The sequence below is a fragment of the Anas acuta genome, chromosome 1 (assembly GCF_963932015.1).
Source record: "Anas acuta chromosome 1, bAnaAcu1.1, whole genome shotgun sequence".
NCBI lineage: Eukaryota > Metazoa > Chordata > Aves > Anseriformes > Anatidae > Anas > Anas acuta.
In genome coordinates, this window is record NC_088979.1 from 162,595,594 (window position 1) to 162,609,672 (window position 14,079).

The following is a 14,079-nucleotide window of genomic DNA, read 5'->3' on the forward strand; positions in this document are numbered from 1 at the left end:
TAGGGAATCGCCTCAGAGGCGCTGCGGCGGGCGGCTGTGAGGCGGAGCGGGGCTGCTCCCCATGGTCGCTGTGTGGCCGCCTCCGTCCCCTCCTCCGTCCCCTCCTTCCCTTCCCCTCCTTCCCTTCCTTCTCCCCCCCGAGCTCCTGAGGTGCCGCCCCTGTTCCTCGCGTGGTCCCGGCGAGGCCGGGCTGTCGCCCCGTGTCCCCTCAGGGGCGCTGCCCGCCGGCCACCATGTTTGTGCTGGTGGAGATGACTGACACGGTGAGGATCCCCCCCTGGCAGTTTGAAAGGCAGCTGAACGAGTCCATTGCTGAAGAGCTAAACAAGAAATTGGCCAACAAGGTAATCTGCAGCGTGGTGTAGGCTTCGTGGCATCCCTCTAACAACTTAATTTTTTTTTCTTTTTCTGCATTTTTATTTCTACACGTGCACTGTTATAAAAGCTTTGGTATGAAGGCCGTCCCCACAGACTGAAATAAAAGACACCGGGACCAGAGACAGCCAGGTATCACCTCAAGGGAGGCTGCTGCTCTAAGGCCTCGTGCTGGAAGGGGAAGATACCGAGTAGCAGACAGGGCAGAGCATCATAGAGAAGTCACCGCTGTCTTGTGTGTAGGGCAACAGTATGAAACACAGCCTGAAAAACAAACACAAACCCATCTTGGGGCAATTAAGAAAGCCAGTGTAAATAAATTCAGAACGTTAATACTGGAAGAGAAATGACAGTGGCGGTACATGACTTGCTCAGTGCTGAGCACGGAGTGGAGGCAGGATCTTGGCGTTTGGCGCAGGCTGTAAGAAGCGTTGTGTCATGGGCCAGGAGCTCGCCCTTTCCCCGTGTGGCCCGTGGGACTGTGGTTAGCGTGCAGCTTTCAGCACGAGGCAGGTGCAGATGTCAAAATGCAGCTTGTCAGTGTGCAGGGAGCGCCAAAGAGCAGCCCCAAGCGATCTAGGGTTGAGGGTGGCAGATCAGAGGGACAGGTTATGAAATAACTCTTTCATCTGCTGATGACTAGTAGGTGCCCCAAATGTTGTAGGCTATGAAGCCGTGTTAGAAGTGGCAGAGAAACCAGGAGCTCTCATTTCTCCCCAGAGCCATTATAATTTAAGACAAAGGGAAGTCTAGAGGCCTTTGAGAACACAACCCTAGAGAGAAGCATGTTTGGCCTTTGGACAAGCACTGGGGCTGCTGAATTTTCTTTCTTTCTTTTGTCTTTTCTTTCCTGTGGGCAATTGTTTACTCTCATGGCAGGTCAAGTTTTTTAACCACTGAAAAAAAAACACTGAAAAATTCCAAGGATTTCTGTTTGTAGCAGTGCTTTTTCCAGTGCCAATAAAAACACACGCTCTTATAACACTCAAAGAAGATAGCAGGTCCTCCAAAATGCAGCATGGTTTGGGCTGGGGCTTTTGAAGGATTTTATTAAACCAGCCTCCCTCCCACCTTGCCACCTTTTTCTGCCTTCTTTTGAAGAGATGAATGCAGTGTATAAGCTTGAAGGGAGTTTACCTGGTAACTGATTTATTGCTTTTTTAATATTTTTTTCTTTGAACAGGTTGTATACAATGTTGGTCTTTGCATCTGTTTGTACGATATTACAAAACTGGAAGATTCGTACATATTCCCTGGAGACGGGGCATCACACACCAAAGGTATGCTCTTGTCCCGAGTGTAAACTAAATTCCCTTGTTAGATAACTTCAGCAAGCTCCTTTAAACTTAATTTCAGTCTTAACTCTATTCCTACTAGGAGGGCAAGAGGAACATGGCAGAAGTCTCTTTGCCTTTCTTTGGTTACAAATACAGATTTCAAGAGCCAGTCCTGCCTGCCTTCTCCTGCAGTCCGTATCTGCTCTGCAATTAGAGCCATAGGTGTTGGATAAGGAAGGCGTTAATTTAATTTTAAATGATTGGAGATCTCCAAATAGAAAATAATTTATATTAATCGTTCTACTTTTGTCAAATATTTTGTCTTTTTGAAGCTTATTTTGCCTGTCCAGAATTTTGAAACGTGTTTCTAATTATAGCATCCACACAACAGTTGATGCTGTTTTTCTAGCTGGAAGTTTTGCTGCTTTTTTGTTTGAGACTTAGACAGATCTGGTTCAGCATACATTTTAGGTGACTTTTTTTTGGTAATAATAAATGATTCATCTCTTTACTTTCGTCTTTTAGCAAATGTGAATGGAAAATGGAAGCAAACGCATAAAAACAAATTTATGTTTTTAAAGTTTGTTTCTTTAAATAAAATAGAAAGATGCATTTTTCTAGATCTAATTTTCAGTGTGGAAGTATTGCTTGAGTAAATGAAGTGTTTCCTTTTAGAAGGGAACTGGACTGATGGTGTGTGGCTCCCCTCATGTAAATTTAATGCCAGCAGAACTCACTCCCTACAAATAAAAGCTTCTCGAACACTGAGGAGGATGGCAGACTCTCCTGCTTGCTTTAATCTCCGTTCACTTTCTTAACTTTGAAATACTCCTTGAACTGAAACAGGATAATATGTTCTCTGCGAGTTTGCAAAGAAGTCTCCTGCTTTCAGAAGCTGAGATAGCCTTTATTATTACCAGGCAGCAGGATTTATTACCCTTTTTCTACTTTTATGTAGAAGAGAGGCACTGAGCATGGACAGCTAAAATGATGTTAAATAGCTCTTAAGTTTTCTTCTTTGTCTTAGTATAGCTTCCTTGTAATTATAAATACTTGGTTAGAACCATAACTGGATTTTTCACTGAGGTTAAATAAGATTGTTAGGGAATCTGATTGACTTTGATAATACTGTGTACCACATAATTTAATTGGAAGAAGATGTATCTTTGCTGACAAAGATAAATGGAGCAGAGGTAGTACAAGAAGTATCATTTCAGCTGATATTCTTGGCCTCCAAAGAATGCTAATATCATAAGTAAAGCAGAGGCCTGCTGCACATCCATTATTTTATAGTTTTATTCTGTGAAATTGAATTCTTGCAAGCTTGAAAAGTGGAGAACAAGATACTGATGATCAGCTGCTGTTATAATTTGTACAAATCAGAGCTCTGATTCCTGTTTTCCTGAACAAACTGGTGTCTGTAAGGAAGGTGTAAAAGATGCTCGATGCAGCGTTTTAGAGGGCATGTAGGATGTGGGATTTTGCTCTAATGGCTGCCACCCTGTGGAAGGAGAACGGTTCGCTTGCGTGGTCGTAACGTTACCGATCTGTTTTCTTTCAAGTGCATTTCCGCTACGTGGTCTTCCATCCCTTCCTGGATGAGATCCTGATCGGGGAGATTAAAAGCTGCAGTCAGGATGGCGTTCACGGTGAGCTGCAACTCGGAACGTTAGGGATGGAAGAGCTGCAGAGCACCTGGAGCTGCGACGATTTCAGGCAGCATAACGCTCTGTGTAGGCTGGCTGAAGACATGAGCAGCCTCTGGTGCTGCTCCCGTCGGAGGGTGCTTGGTAGGCTGAGCCTGGCAGCTTCCCCTGCGCCTGATGGTTCTGCCTGCAGCTCCCCTTCCCTTTTGTCACTCGTGTGCGTGCCCAAGAATAGGCAGGCCCATCTGGAGCTAGACTGGATTTATTTTCTCGCTTCAATTAACAACATTTTTTTTAAGGTGGTAGTATCGGATCGTGTTGGTCTGAAATACCTTCCATATAGTTCCATGAAAACTGACGAGTATTTCCTGTATCTGAAAACACAGCAGGGAAACATCTTTCTATCACAGATGATGAACTGTGTACTGTATGAAGTGCTCAGTTGATGAGTTGCCTTCTGTTATCGTAGGAGTTTTCCATGCAAGCTCCTCTCTGTGCTCATTTGTTAAGTCAGGACAAAGAGATTATCGTGGGTATGTTTATTGCTGAATTTAGGCAGATCTGGTCTCTAATAAGCCTCAATATCATAAAATCTAACAGGGGAGGTGGGATTGATCTGACTTTCCTTTGGTCTTCATTTGACGTGTTACTTCTCTGATTTTTGAGCCCTTTTCTTTCAGGGACCTCTGTAGCATCTGACTCATTTCTTGGAACCCTGACACTTCCAGCCCTGCTCCAGGCAGCCTTTTTCTTTCCCAGCGGGCAGGCAGACCGTGCCCTCTGTTGCTGCATGTGCTTCAGCTGGGCGGTTGCTTCACTGCCAACTGAAATGGAGCATTGTGACTCGAAGAATAATTCCTGCATAATCTCAGCTGTCCTTCCCAGGAGAGAATAAGTCTAGAAATGCATTGTAGGAATTGCTGCGGTATTGCATTGTTGCGAAGAGTCATTTCAGTCTTAATCAGATTCTTTTCCCCACAGTTTCTATTGGGTTCTTTGATGATATTATCATCCCACCGGAATCCCTGCAGCAGCCAGCTAAGTTGTATCCTTTGATCACCCGGCTAACTTCACGGCTTCACCTGAAAAGATAGTGCAGTGCTGGCCCAGCAGCCATTCACTGCCGCAACAATGCAGGTGCTCAGTGGCAGAGGCTGGGCTGCTGTGTCGGGCAAGTCCCGCAGGCTGTTATCACAGCCAGACAGGCCTCACGCCTATTAGGGTCTGTGGGATCACTCTGCCAGCTGATAGGAATGAACAGCAGCATCCCACAAACAGCCGCGCTATAATCCCTGCCTCGGCTCTTGGCTGCTGCTGAAGACAGGGCACAGGTTTTCCCACGTGGTGCAGTGTCTAGGTACATGACGTGTCTGATGTCCTTGCCTGTGGTAGGCAGTGTCTTCCTGGGGTTTGTTTGTTTGTTTTTGGGGTGGGGAGAAAAACCCCAGCTGTGTGCAGGAAAATCGGAGGTGAGGCCCTGGAATGTGCAGGGGGTGACCTAGGACAGTGCGTTGAAGCTCGAGAAGGGATTGGGGAAAGGCTTTGAATCGAGAGGATTCTCAGAACTGTAAGGAGGTGTTCTGCCAGGGGAAATCGTTCCCATCCTTAGCCCTTGGCGTGGCCAGCGACGAGGCAGAGCAGGTGTGGGTGTGGGAATATGAGACCGAAGAAGGGGCCCACGACCTTTACATGGACATCGGGGAGGAGATCCGCTTCCGAGTTGTGGATGAGACGTTCGTCGATACATCTCCCACGGGTCCGAGCTCTGCAGAGGCTTCCACCTCAAGCGCCACAGAAGAAGTGCAGAAGAAGGAGGCACCCTACACTCTTGTGGTAACAATGTGCTTAATTTGTAGAGCCGTGGAAACAGTGTGGTTTGTTCTAGGGCTAAAATAGCATCCCTTTCCCAAGGAACTGATGGTGTTAAGCTGACCACGAAGCAAAGAAAGTCACAAAATCAAAGGAGTGGGAAAGGGGAAGAAGGAGATCATTCTTGCGGTCGCTCTGTGCTTGCAGCGAGCTTTCACTGAACCACTGTGCTTGGTGGTTGAGCTCCCGTCGGGGAGGCTGAGTTAGGACGGAGTGTAGGTGCCAGCCCTGCAGGTAGGGCTGAGCACGCAGGGACCCGGGGCTGGGAAAACCACACCAAGGTTTGCACAGCAGCTGAGCGGCCCTTCCCAGGCCGTGCTCTGGTGTCAGACCTCCCCGAGTACAGTGCAGTGGAGAGGTGGGTGGAGGCCAGTGCGAGCTGTGTTTTCTCACGGTTGGGGTATGTCGGGGCACAGCCAGGAGATGGAACAGGGAAGTGCTTGATTCTGCAGGTGCTGCAGGTTTGGTGTAGCATTGATGAGGATTAAGGAAATTTGGATATTTGCAGGGCTGGGCTCTGACAGCGAGAAGGGGAATACTTCTGTAGCTCATAGGGGAGACTTTTTGTATTTTTATACATTTCTCCTGTATTCCCTGTGCAGTTTCCAATTGCTCACTCTTTTTTGCTCTGTGTGACCAGGGGTCCATCAGCGAGCCAGGCCTGGGCCTCCTGTCATGGTGGACGAACAGCTAGCTGCAGCCAGCCTGCTCCGCAGCGAGGCTTCCCGCTGGGGATTTGGGGGTTACGGGATCCTGCTGCTGCTCCTGGGAAGCTGAAAGAGAAACCAGAGCTGCCATCCTCTGCTTCCCCGTCAGCTTCCAGCCTGCCAGATCAAGACAGTCGCTTTCAAGAAACGCCTTCACTGAGCGGGAGAAATGAATTTGCAGGGACAAAAAGGCCTGAGCCCAGCTGGGGCTTTGGTCTCCTGCCCTGGAGGGAAAACTGGGGAGGTCTTTACTCGCCTGAGCTACGAAGGGAGTTGGACGTCAGTGAGTGAAAGCGGGAGAGAATGCTTGTCTAGAAGCATCGCTTCCTCGGGCTGACAGCTTGATCCCAGAGGGGCAGAATCCTGCCCTTTTCACAGGAGCTGGAGGAGAAACCCCAAAAGACTGGCGCTGAGAGGTGTGCTGCTGTGGAGGCTGGAAAGTGCTGCTGCTGGGGGAGAGGGGAAGCTGTGGTATCATTCTGCTGAGTGGGAACTCAATGCATGGGTGAAGTCCACCAAAGAGAACTGGAATGAGATCAGTTTACCCCAAAGCAACTCAGGCTTTATGAAGAGGACCACTGCAGAAAGCTGCAGGCTGCTTGTGGTGACGGGAAATACTGTACCAGGCGGGCTGTATTTGTGTAGGAGGGGCTCAACCATGCTGGAGTTTGAAAATTCATAATTATGAACTGAAATGGACCAGTGTTACTTGAAGCAAGTTAAATGTGTTTGTGGGAGTGGGTTAATACCAGAAATGGAATAAATAGTAGTAAAAACCCCACAGCCTGCCTTCCTCTACAATTCCTGGAGAAACTGTTCGCTTCCTGCCTAGCAGGAAGGGAAAAAAGTTGCCTCCTGCAGTCCAGCTACTTGGATTTCAAGGCAGACCGCGTTGAGTGTCAGGACTAATGCTTTGCTCCGCTCTAACAGCCAGTAACAAACAATTGCCATCAGCCTCTCTGACAGCAATGAAAGGAAAGAGGGGAACAAAACAGGGAGTAAAATCTATGCAGGGCCCCGTGCCAAGCGGGTGATGGTGCACATAATTACAAAGCCAGCCACGTTTGGCAGGAAGGGGCTGTAATTCCCTGGGATAGCGGCTCTGCTAACCTCCAACTGCGAAAAAAAAGCCTGAGTCACCAGCGCCCTCCCAGCAGCGCAGTTATAACCCCCTAATTCGGAACTGTTATTCCTGGTGCACTGCTCTAATTAAAAGGGAGCCTAGGATTCTTTAGGTTCACATAGTAACTGAGGTCCAGCTGCGGGGACAATGAGCTTACTGAGTGCTGGCTGTGCAGCAGTGCTCAGACACGCAGTCAACTAGACATGCTAGAAACAAACTTGGCAAAAAATCCCCACCCATTTGTAGGTAGAAATTTGGGTGAAGCAGGTTAGCACCTCAACAGCCAGAGGCTCCCATGCAGATGTTTTTTTTCCGCTTAACCATGTGGTCTTTGCATAACAATACAAAGCGGGCAGGTAGCATTGAACCTTCAAGTTCTTTCCCACCCTCTCAGCCACAGTGAGGGGGAAAGCAGGAGCTGAAGAACCGGATTACGAAGACAATCACACGAGGCAGAAGAGATGGTCACAGTCTTTATTTCCATTTTAAATCTTTAGCCATCAGTAAAGTGAATGGGCAGAAAACAACCAACCGAGCAGACAAACCCACTTTAGCTGGTTATTTCCAAGTATAAATAACTGTGGGACAACTGAAATTGAGCCAAAATAGAAAAAGGGAGCTGGGGAATTTAAAAGACAAAAGTAAGCCTGGTTGCACTCCCTTTTCATAGTGTCAGTGAAGAGGAAGTACCATAACAAAAAGGAAGCTATGGTTACATTTGATCAGACATTTATTCCAACAGTAGGCATGGAATTGCACTTTCATGAAAAATGCCAAAGCTGAATCGAGTCCAGTGCACTGGGGGCATTGTGCGCACTTAGCTTGATTTCTGCTGCAGCTCCTTCATTCTGTTCAGGGCACTGCCAGCTTGAAACCACTCGATCTGTGACTCGTTGAAGGTGTGGTTCAACATGATTGTTTCTTGGCTCCCGTTGGGGTGCTTGATGATGCATTTCAGAGGCTAAGGGAAGAAGACAGCTTTTATTTTCCCCCTTCTTTTTCAAGGGAGCAAGTTAACTGAAACTTCTCACAGGAAAATCCCCACATGTTTTTAAAGGGCTGAAAACAAACTGGTAGCTCAGGGGTGGTCTTAAGAGAGAAGTGTGCTTGCAGTTCCTTCTAGGGAGCGCTCCTGCCTTAGGTAGCAAGCCCAAGGATTCAGAATATTGTACAAGGACTTCCCCAAGCAGAACATGATCTGATTTTGACCATAGGCATCATGGAGCATCTCCTCTGGCTTCCAGGCCACATGGCCCATCAGTGCTGGTGCTGCTCCAGGCCTTCGCACATAACCACGCTGCTCCCTGCCATGGGCACATCCCTGACCCTGAGAGCCGTGACGAGAGGTGCAGGCACTTACCTTTCCAGGAGCAAAGTCTGCCAGCCCCACGATGCTCAGCTTGTCCACAGGATGAATCTTGTTGTAGTCCGCCGGATCCGCGAAAGTGAGCGGCAGCAGGCCTTGCTTCTTCAGGTTGGTTTCTGCAGAGAACAAACGGTCAGGTGTACTCGTAACAACTTGCTGCAGGGATGAGGATTACTTCCCAGCTACTCAGTGCTCCTCCAAGCAGTATTCCAACAGTAATTACAACCTTTGTAACAAAATCAGTGTACCCGCTGTTTGTGGCATATCTAAGTGGGTATCTAACAGGATTCCTGACAAGAACAACCACGCTATCTGTCAGCAGATAGTTCCTTCCCGTAGGTGTTGAGCCCCGGGGCAAGGTGAACATCCCTGCCGCCCCGCCAAACACGTCCTGTTTATGCACACCGTGGGGGAAGCGCAGCTCACCGTGGATCCTGGCAAAGCTCTTGGTGATGATGACCCTGCCCCCCAAGTGACGAGGTTCCAACGCTGCGTGCTCCCGGCTTGATCCCTCACCGTAATTTTCATCTCCAATAACTGCCCATTTGACACCCATTTTCTGTGACAAAAGAAGATTGAGACTTCTGCAGCCACTCAGGTGAGGAATTAATGAACACAACCCCAACACATCTGATGTCAAAGCAACACTGCTGACGTTGCTGTGCTATGATATGTTCTGCCACGAGGCTCCCCTTGGTTTTAAGGAAGGACAGAACTGGAGGAACTAAGTGCTTCAGAGCAGCTCGGTAGTGCTGTTCTGGCTAACACGGGCTGAAGAGGGTCGCTCTTGGGCTCCAGAACAAATCCTTGCTGCCACCTTTCCTTCTATGGTCTTGTGCCAGGTCAGCATTCACACCACCACGATCCCTGCTCTACTTCTGGAAGTCAGAGAGGAAACTAACTTCTGTCTACCAGAAGAACCAATCTGAGACCGCTGCCAAGCTGTTCTGAGAGTGAAAGGACATTTCTTGGTGTTCCAGCCCAAGCTTTAAAGAACAAAGGGGACAAGAATAGAATCTAGACTAGCCGTAGGTGAATTCTTTAGCTTCACACAGTAACTGAGGTCCATCTGCTCAGATAAGGAAGTGAGATTTAGACATAGCCTGGTGACACCAGTGCCTTGCAAGTTGTGCAGTGTCTAGAGGTGTTCTGCTCCCTTCACCTAGGGTTACTGGTCCCCTTTGGTCACAATATCCTCTGCCCCGCAGCAGGCAGGGACAGAATCCCCTATAAACTGCCACAAAGTACGTCCCAAGGAAAAGGCTCAGTGCTGAATGAATTCACAGCTGCTGTTACTTGAGCAGGAGGGTGAGATCCTCGGTCTTGGCACAGAGCACAAAGTACAAACACCCTCCCAAAATAGATGCTCCAGGAGACAGCCTCACCTTGTAGTAACGGGCTGTGTCCGGGACCGGCCCAAACTCCTGGGTTAAGGCGTTCCGCACGGAGTTGGCTTTGCCATTTTCAATGTTGATGGCGCCAATGAGCAGGTTGTTGGAGATGTTGTCCAGGTGGCCACGGAATTTCAGCCACGGCCCAGCAGCAGAAATATGGTCAGTGGTGCACTTCCCTTTTACCTAAGGGGTAGTAGAAGAGATCAGTCTCTTAGGATGAATCAATGATTTGACCATTCCTCAGCACTTTTTATTCTGAAGGACCTTTGCATCTCTTTTTTAAAAGCACAAACCCAAGACAGCTGCGTCTGTCATAGAATCAAGACACTTAAAGGCAGGTTTTGCAGGTACCAACAGCCATTAAGTTCTTCCTGGTACAGCTCAACCTCTCTGTTGGAGGAGCTCAGCAAGACACCAAAAGTGTTCCCTCAGAGTTCCCAGTCTGCATGGAAGCCCCCTCAACCTGTAAGAGCAGAATTCCCAGCCATAGAGAACAAACAGCCTTCCAACTGGCTCCCACAGCGTTTCCAAAGGAGTTGTGCGTGTCAAACAAGCACAGCTCAGTATGGAAGCGCAGCCCTTGGGAATACCTGCGGCTCTCTGCTGCTGAGAATCAACAATTCTCCTGAAGGACAATTCCTAAGGGACTGCATCTCAGCACCTATCACTCTGTTAGCTGAAGCTTTCGTCCTGTTAAGTCACCATGGAGAGTGAAACGAAACATGTCTTCAGTAGGAGACTGAAATGTGATGTTTAACTATTGTGAAGTAACTATTTCTTTCTGTAAAATGGGAAGATTACACAAATACTGGTGGATGAGAAGATCCTAACGACCTAATTTCAGACAAAATGCATCTTAGAACAGTCAGATATTAGAGATGCTGATTAGTGGCTATAGCTGGGACAAATTCTCCAAACTGTGTGGTATGGGTAGGATCATATTACAGGGTGTGACAAACTTCATTTTTCATGGTATTAGCTAACGACTAGCCCCAAATACAAAAGTCTCTTAGTCATAATATGTAAAGTATCAGAAGGAAACACCACCACAAGGGAAGCAAGACCCTTGCTTCCCTTCCCACAGCAAGGCAGGTGTAGGGGAAGGAATCTGTCAGCTCAAGGCATACCCAAAGCTTCTATCAAAGCTTCAGTCCATGTGCAAATCCCTGTTTGCCCAGCCCTGTCACAGTTGGTGTTCCCCTGCTTTGCTGCTGACCTTGATGAGGATCAGCATGTCTTCTAGATCCTTGCCATCCCACTTATCGAAGGGCTCGAGGAGCTGGAGGCGCTGGCTGGTGGGGCTCACATCCACGTGCTGCCCGCTGCCATCCTTGGGAGGGTACTGATAGGTGTCCTGGCCTGGGTCAAATTCCTTCAAAAGGATAAAAAAGGAAAGGAAAATCATCAGTCTCAGCCATCCCCAACAGCATGTGAAGAGAACAAGCCAATTTTAACATTAAAGGCAGTGCACGGGAGTTCCCCTGCGACATGTGAAACACTGACAGCGACAGGCCTCCCCTCCCTCCATCTCCAGGGTGAGCAGTTACCAGCTTGGGCAGCTCGTCTGCATCAGGTGCTTCAAGTTTAAACTTCTTCCCATCTGTTCCTGTCAGGTAATCTGTCTCAGGGTTAAATTTCAGAGTGCCAGCAATGGACAGGGCTGTGACAATCTGAAAGAAAAACATCGATTTAAAGGCTTAGTCTTCCTCCCATCTCTTCATTTGAAAGTCCTGTGCCTAACAAAGCAGCCAGAAGGCTCTCGAAGTTACACACCTGAACTTCTCCCCATGCCCCCTCCGGCTGTCTCTTACCTCTGGGGAGGTCACAAATGCATGAGTCTCTGGGTTGGCATCATTGCGACCTGTGAAATTCCGGTTGTACGACGTAACTATTGTGTTTTTCTCTCCTTTCTTTATGTCCTTCCTGTGAAAGAAGGAAACGCTCGTCAAATCCAGAGGGAATATTGCTTCTAGATAACTGGCTGCCAAAATCCCCAGGCTTGGTTGTGGCAGCAATCACTATCTTTGGAAACATGAATCAGCGCACACATGTTTTCCTCCCCTAAGCACAGCCTCAAAACCAAGGACAGTGCAATGCCAAGTCAGACACTGATTCCTGGAGTAGTTTGTAGCCCATGCTGTGCACTGCTGAACTGTCTGAACAATAATCAAGTACATGCCCTTGGACATGCCACCATCAGTAATGACAGAGCCAAATGAGCAAGTCTCTCCCATGTCTCCCATCTCTTTTATCAGGATTTTCCTCACAGCCACTCCAGTGACTGAAGGCAGACCAATCACTCTTCCTATTTTAGAAGGCCCACACAAACTCCAGCCCATCCTCTCAAATACAACTGATCTCTCTCCCCATTTCTCCCTATCAAAAACCTATAGACGTGGCCATGCTTCAACTTCACTCATCCAAAGGCTCAGCATAAATTTGCAGTGTATTTCTCCTCCTCCAGTGCGTATCAGGCAGCTACAACCAATGGCTAGCGTGTTTCATTCCCCGTGTGTGGTATTTACTATCAGATTTGGCTTCGCAGAGCGCTTTAGGAGCTGAGACACAAAGCTAGCCACAGCTCTGTCTTTCACTTTACCTGTCCCACTGGCCAATGCAGGGCCCACAGGCATTGGCAAGAACCAGCCCTCCAACATCTCGCAGGATTTGTGCCTGGGGACAGACAACAATTTCATTACTAGTAGAAGGGAAGCCTGGAATACATCTCTGATGTTGTTCTTTCAGAGAAAGAGGACGCTCATCTTCTAACAGAAAGCACCAAGCCTGAGAAAATTCCTCTTCTCATTTCACTTGCAAGTTTCGAGTAATTGTCATAAATACAGGGGGGCTGATGCCAGGAGAGCTGTAAGTTAACGCTGGGGAACAGCACAGGAAGATTTACCATAGAATTCCTGTTCTCTGCCTACTTTAAACTCAGCAAAGAAACAGCTCCTCAGAGACGTTTCACTAAAGCTGGTCTAATTAATTTTCAACACATTTCCTGGCAGTGTAAGGAGTGATTTGCTAAAAGTGCAGGCAAACATGTGCCTGCTCAGTCCATTCAGCAAAGGATCCAATCAAGAGGGCAACTGCTGGAGAAAAGTACAACTGCAGACAGAAATAAAAAGCTGACTTATGGACACACCTGTGCATAAAGACTCATACAGTTGATCCCCAAGCTGTGACAGCATCCAACACTTAATAAATAGTAGAACCAATTAACACATCATTATATTCTGCTCCCCACAGAAAAGGGGAGAAGACACATGGTGGTTCCTCTAGGGAAACACTGGAGTTTTACCTTATGTTTAGTCTAAACTGGGACCTACTTCCCACATACACAGGTTTGCTCACATCCCAAGCTGTTCTATAAGGAGAAGAGTGGATAAACATCGCAGGTCAAAACACTGCCTGGGTAGTGGCAGGAGCTAGGGGCACAGTAACACAAGGCTGGTTGCTATATCAGTCACTGCACCTCGAGCAATACGTGAGGACAAATTTAAGAGGTTTCCATTAGTCACTCCCAGACTCCTGAGTACCCTCTGGAAAAGTTTAACCTTTACTGTTAGGACCTGTGAAGAGCAGCCATACTCACGTAACCGTCTCTTTCAATGGTGGCTCGGATCTGCTCTGAGCCTGGAGTGATTGTGAACTTGGATTTGCACTTCAGCCCATGCGCTAGCGCCTGCTTTGCCACTGCTGCAGAGCGCCCCATGTCCTCGTAGCTGGAGTTGGTGCAGCTGCCAATCAGGCCTGTGGTGTTTGACAGACACAGGGAGGTGGTTAGTGCAGCCCTGCTTGCTTCTCCCTGCGGAGACCATCTCTCAGCAGCAAAAACAAGAGACAAGCTCCTCTTCCACTGACACAGAGCCTGAAATATTTTCAGGTACAAGCACTGCCAAGCCTCCCAGCAAGATGCTGAGGTCACAGGCAGGCAGTCCCTCAGGCTCTGGAGGCTGTAAGCCAGAACACGTTACCTGCTCACTAGGCTGGTTATTGTTTCACAAGGTCAGAGTGCCACCTATGTGCACTTTGGTTAGGCAAATTACCACAAAGAGATACTCTTTTAGGAAGAGAGAAAAGGCTACAAATCAAGATGAGAAGAAATTGAGGAAGTGATTAAAAGAAGAGGTGGGTGCCTCACCACGCATATTGAATTTTAAATTTCCCAGCCCTTTCAACTTCCACCTCAGAGCCCACTGGTCTTTCTTCACCTCACTTATCTTGGTCTAGACCCAATGCACCGTTTAGTTTTGGTATAGGCATTCTGTAGTCCTTGGGTAAAACATCCTTTGTTACAGCACGAAGATGACACAAGGACA

The 14,079-nt window shown here is 47.9% G+C and overlaps 2 protein-coding genes across 3 annotated transcripts in view; one reads left to right on the plus strand and one right to left on the minus strand.

Moving 5' to 3' along the window:
* On the plus strand, nt 1–7,776 carry POLR3H (RNA polymerase III subunit H). Of its 2 annotated transcripts, XM_068669070.1 has the most exons (6): nt 10–344; nt 1,559–1,655; nt 3,215–3,301; nt 4,280–4,343; nt 4,924–5,131; nt 5,808–7,776. In XM_068669070.1, the coding sequence occupies exons 1-6, from the start codon at nt 234–236 to the stop codon at nt 5,859–5,861; spliced, it is 621 nt and encodes a 206-aa protein (XP_068525171.1). In that variant the 5' UTR covers nt 10–233; the 3' UTR covers nt 5,862–7,776. The 2 variants fall into 2 exon arrangements, with proteins under 2 accessions (XP_068525172.1, XP_068525171.1); XM_068669071.1 differs by lacking the exons at nt 4,280–4,343; nt 4,924–5,131; nt 5,808–7,776 and adding an exon at nt 3,979–4,273 and having other exon boundaries at nt 1–344.
* ACO2 (aconitase 2) overlaps nt 7,458–14,079 on the minus strand; it is a 20,460-nt gene continuing 13,838 nt past the window's right edge. The window contains exons 10-18 of the mRNA XM_068669067.1: nt 13,353–13,510; nt 12,357–12,430; nt 11,569–11,680; nt 11,305–11,427; nt 10,974–11,129; nt 9,749–9,940; nt 8,790–8,922; nt 8,358–8,479; nt 7,458–7,958 (exon numbers count right to left, since the gene is read on the minus strand). Of these exons, the coding sequence (XP_068525168.1) occupies nt 7,815–7,958; nt 8,358–8,479; nt 8,790–8,922; nt 9,749–9,940; nt 10,974–11,129; nt 11,305–11,427; nt 11,569–11,680; nt 12,357–12,430; nt 13,353–13,510 (1,214 nt within the window). The 3' untranslated portion in view covers nt 7,458–7,814. The remainder of the gene's footprint in view (nt 7,959–8,357; nt 8,480–8,789; nt 8,923–9,748; nt 9,941–10,973; nt 11,130–11,304; nt 11,428–11,568; nt 11,681–12,356; nt 12,431–13,352; nt 13,511–14,079) is intronic.

Excerpts from the sequence above, each read along its gene's own strand:
- POLR3H (XM_068669070.1), top strand. The coding sequence starts at position 234 with ATGTTTGTGCTGGTGGAGATGACTGACACGGTGAGGATCCCCCCCTGG. Across the intron at positions 3,302-4,279 it reads CAGTCAGGATGGCGTTCACG|TTTCTATTGGGTTCTTTGAT; the intron begins GTGAGCTGCAAC and ends TTTTCCCCACAG. Across the intron at positions 4,344-4,923 it reads CTGCAGCAGCCAGCTAAGTT|CGACGAGGCAGAGCAGGTGT; the intron begins GTATCCTTTGAT and ends TGGCGTGGCCAG.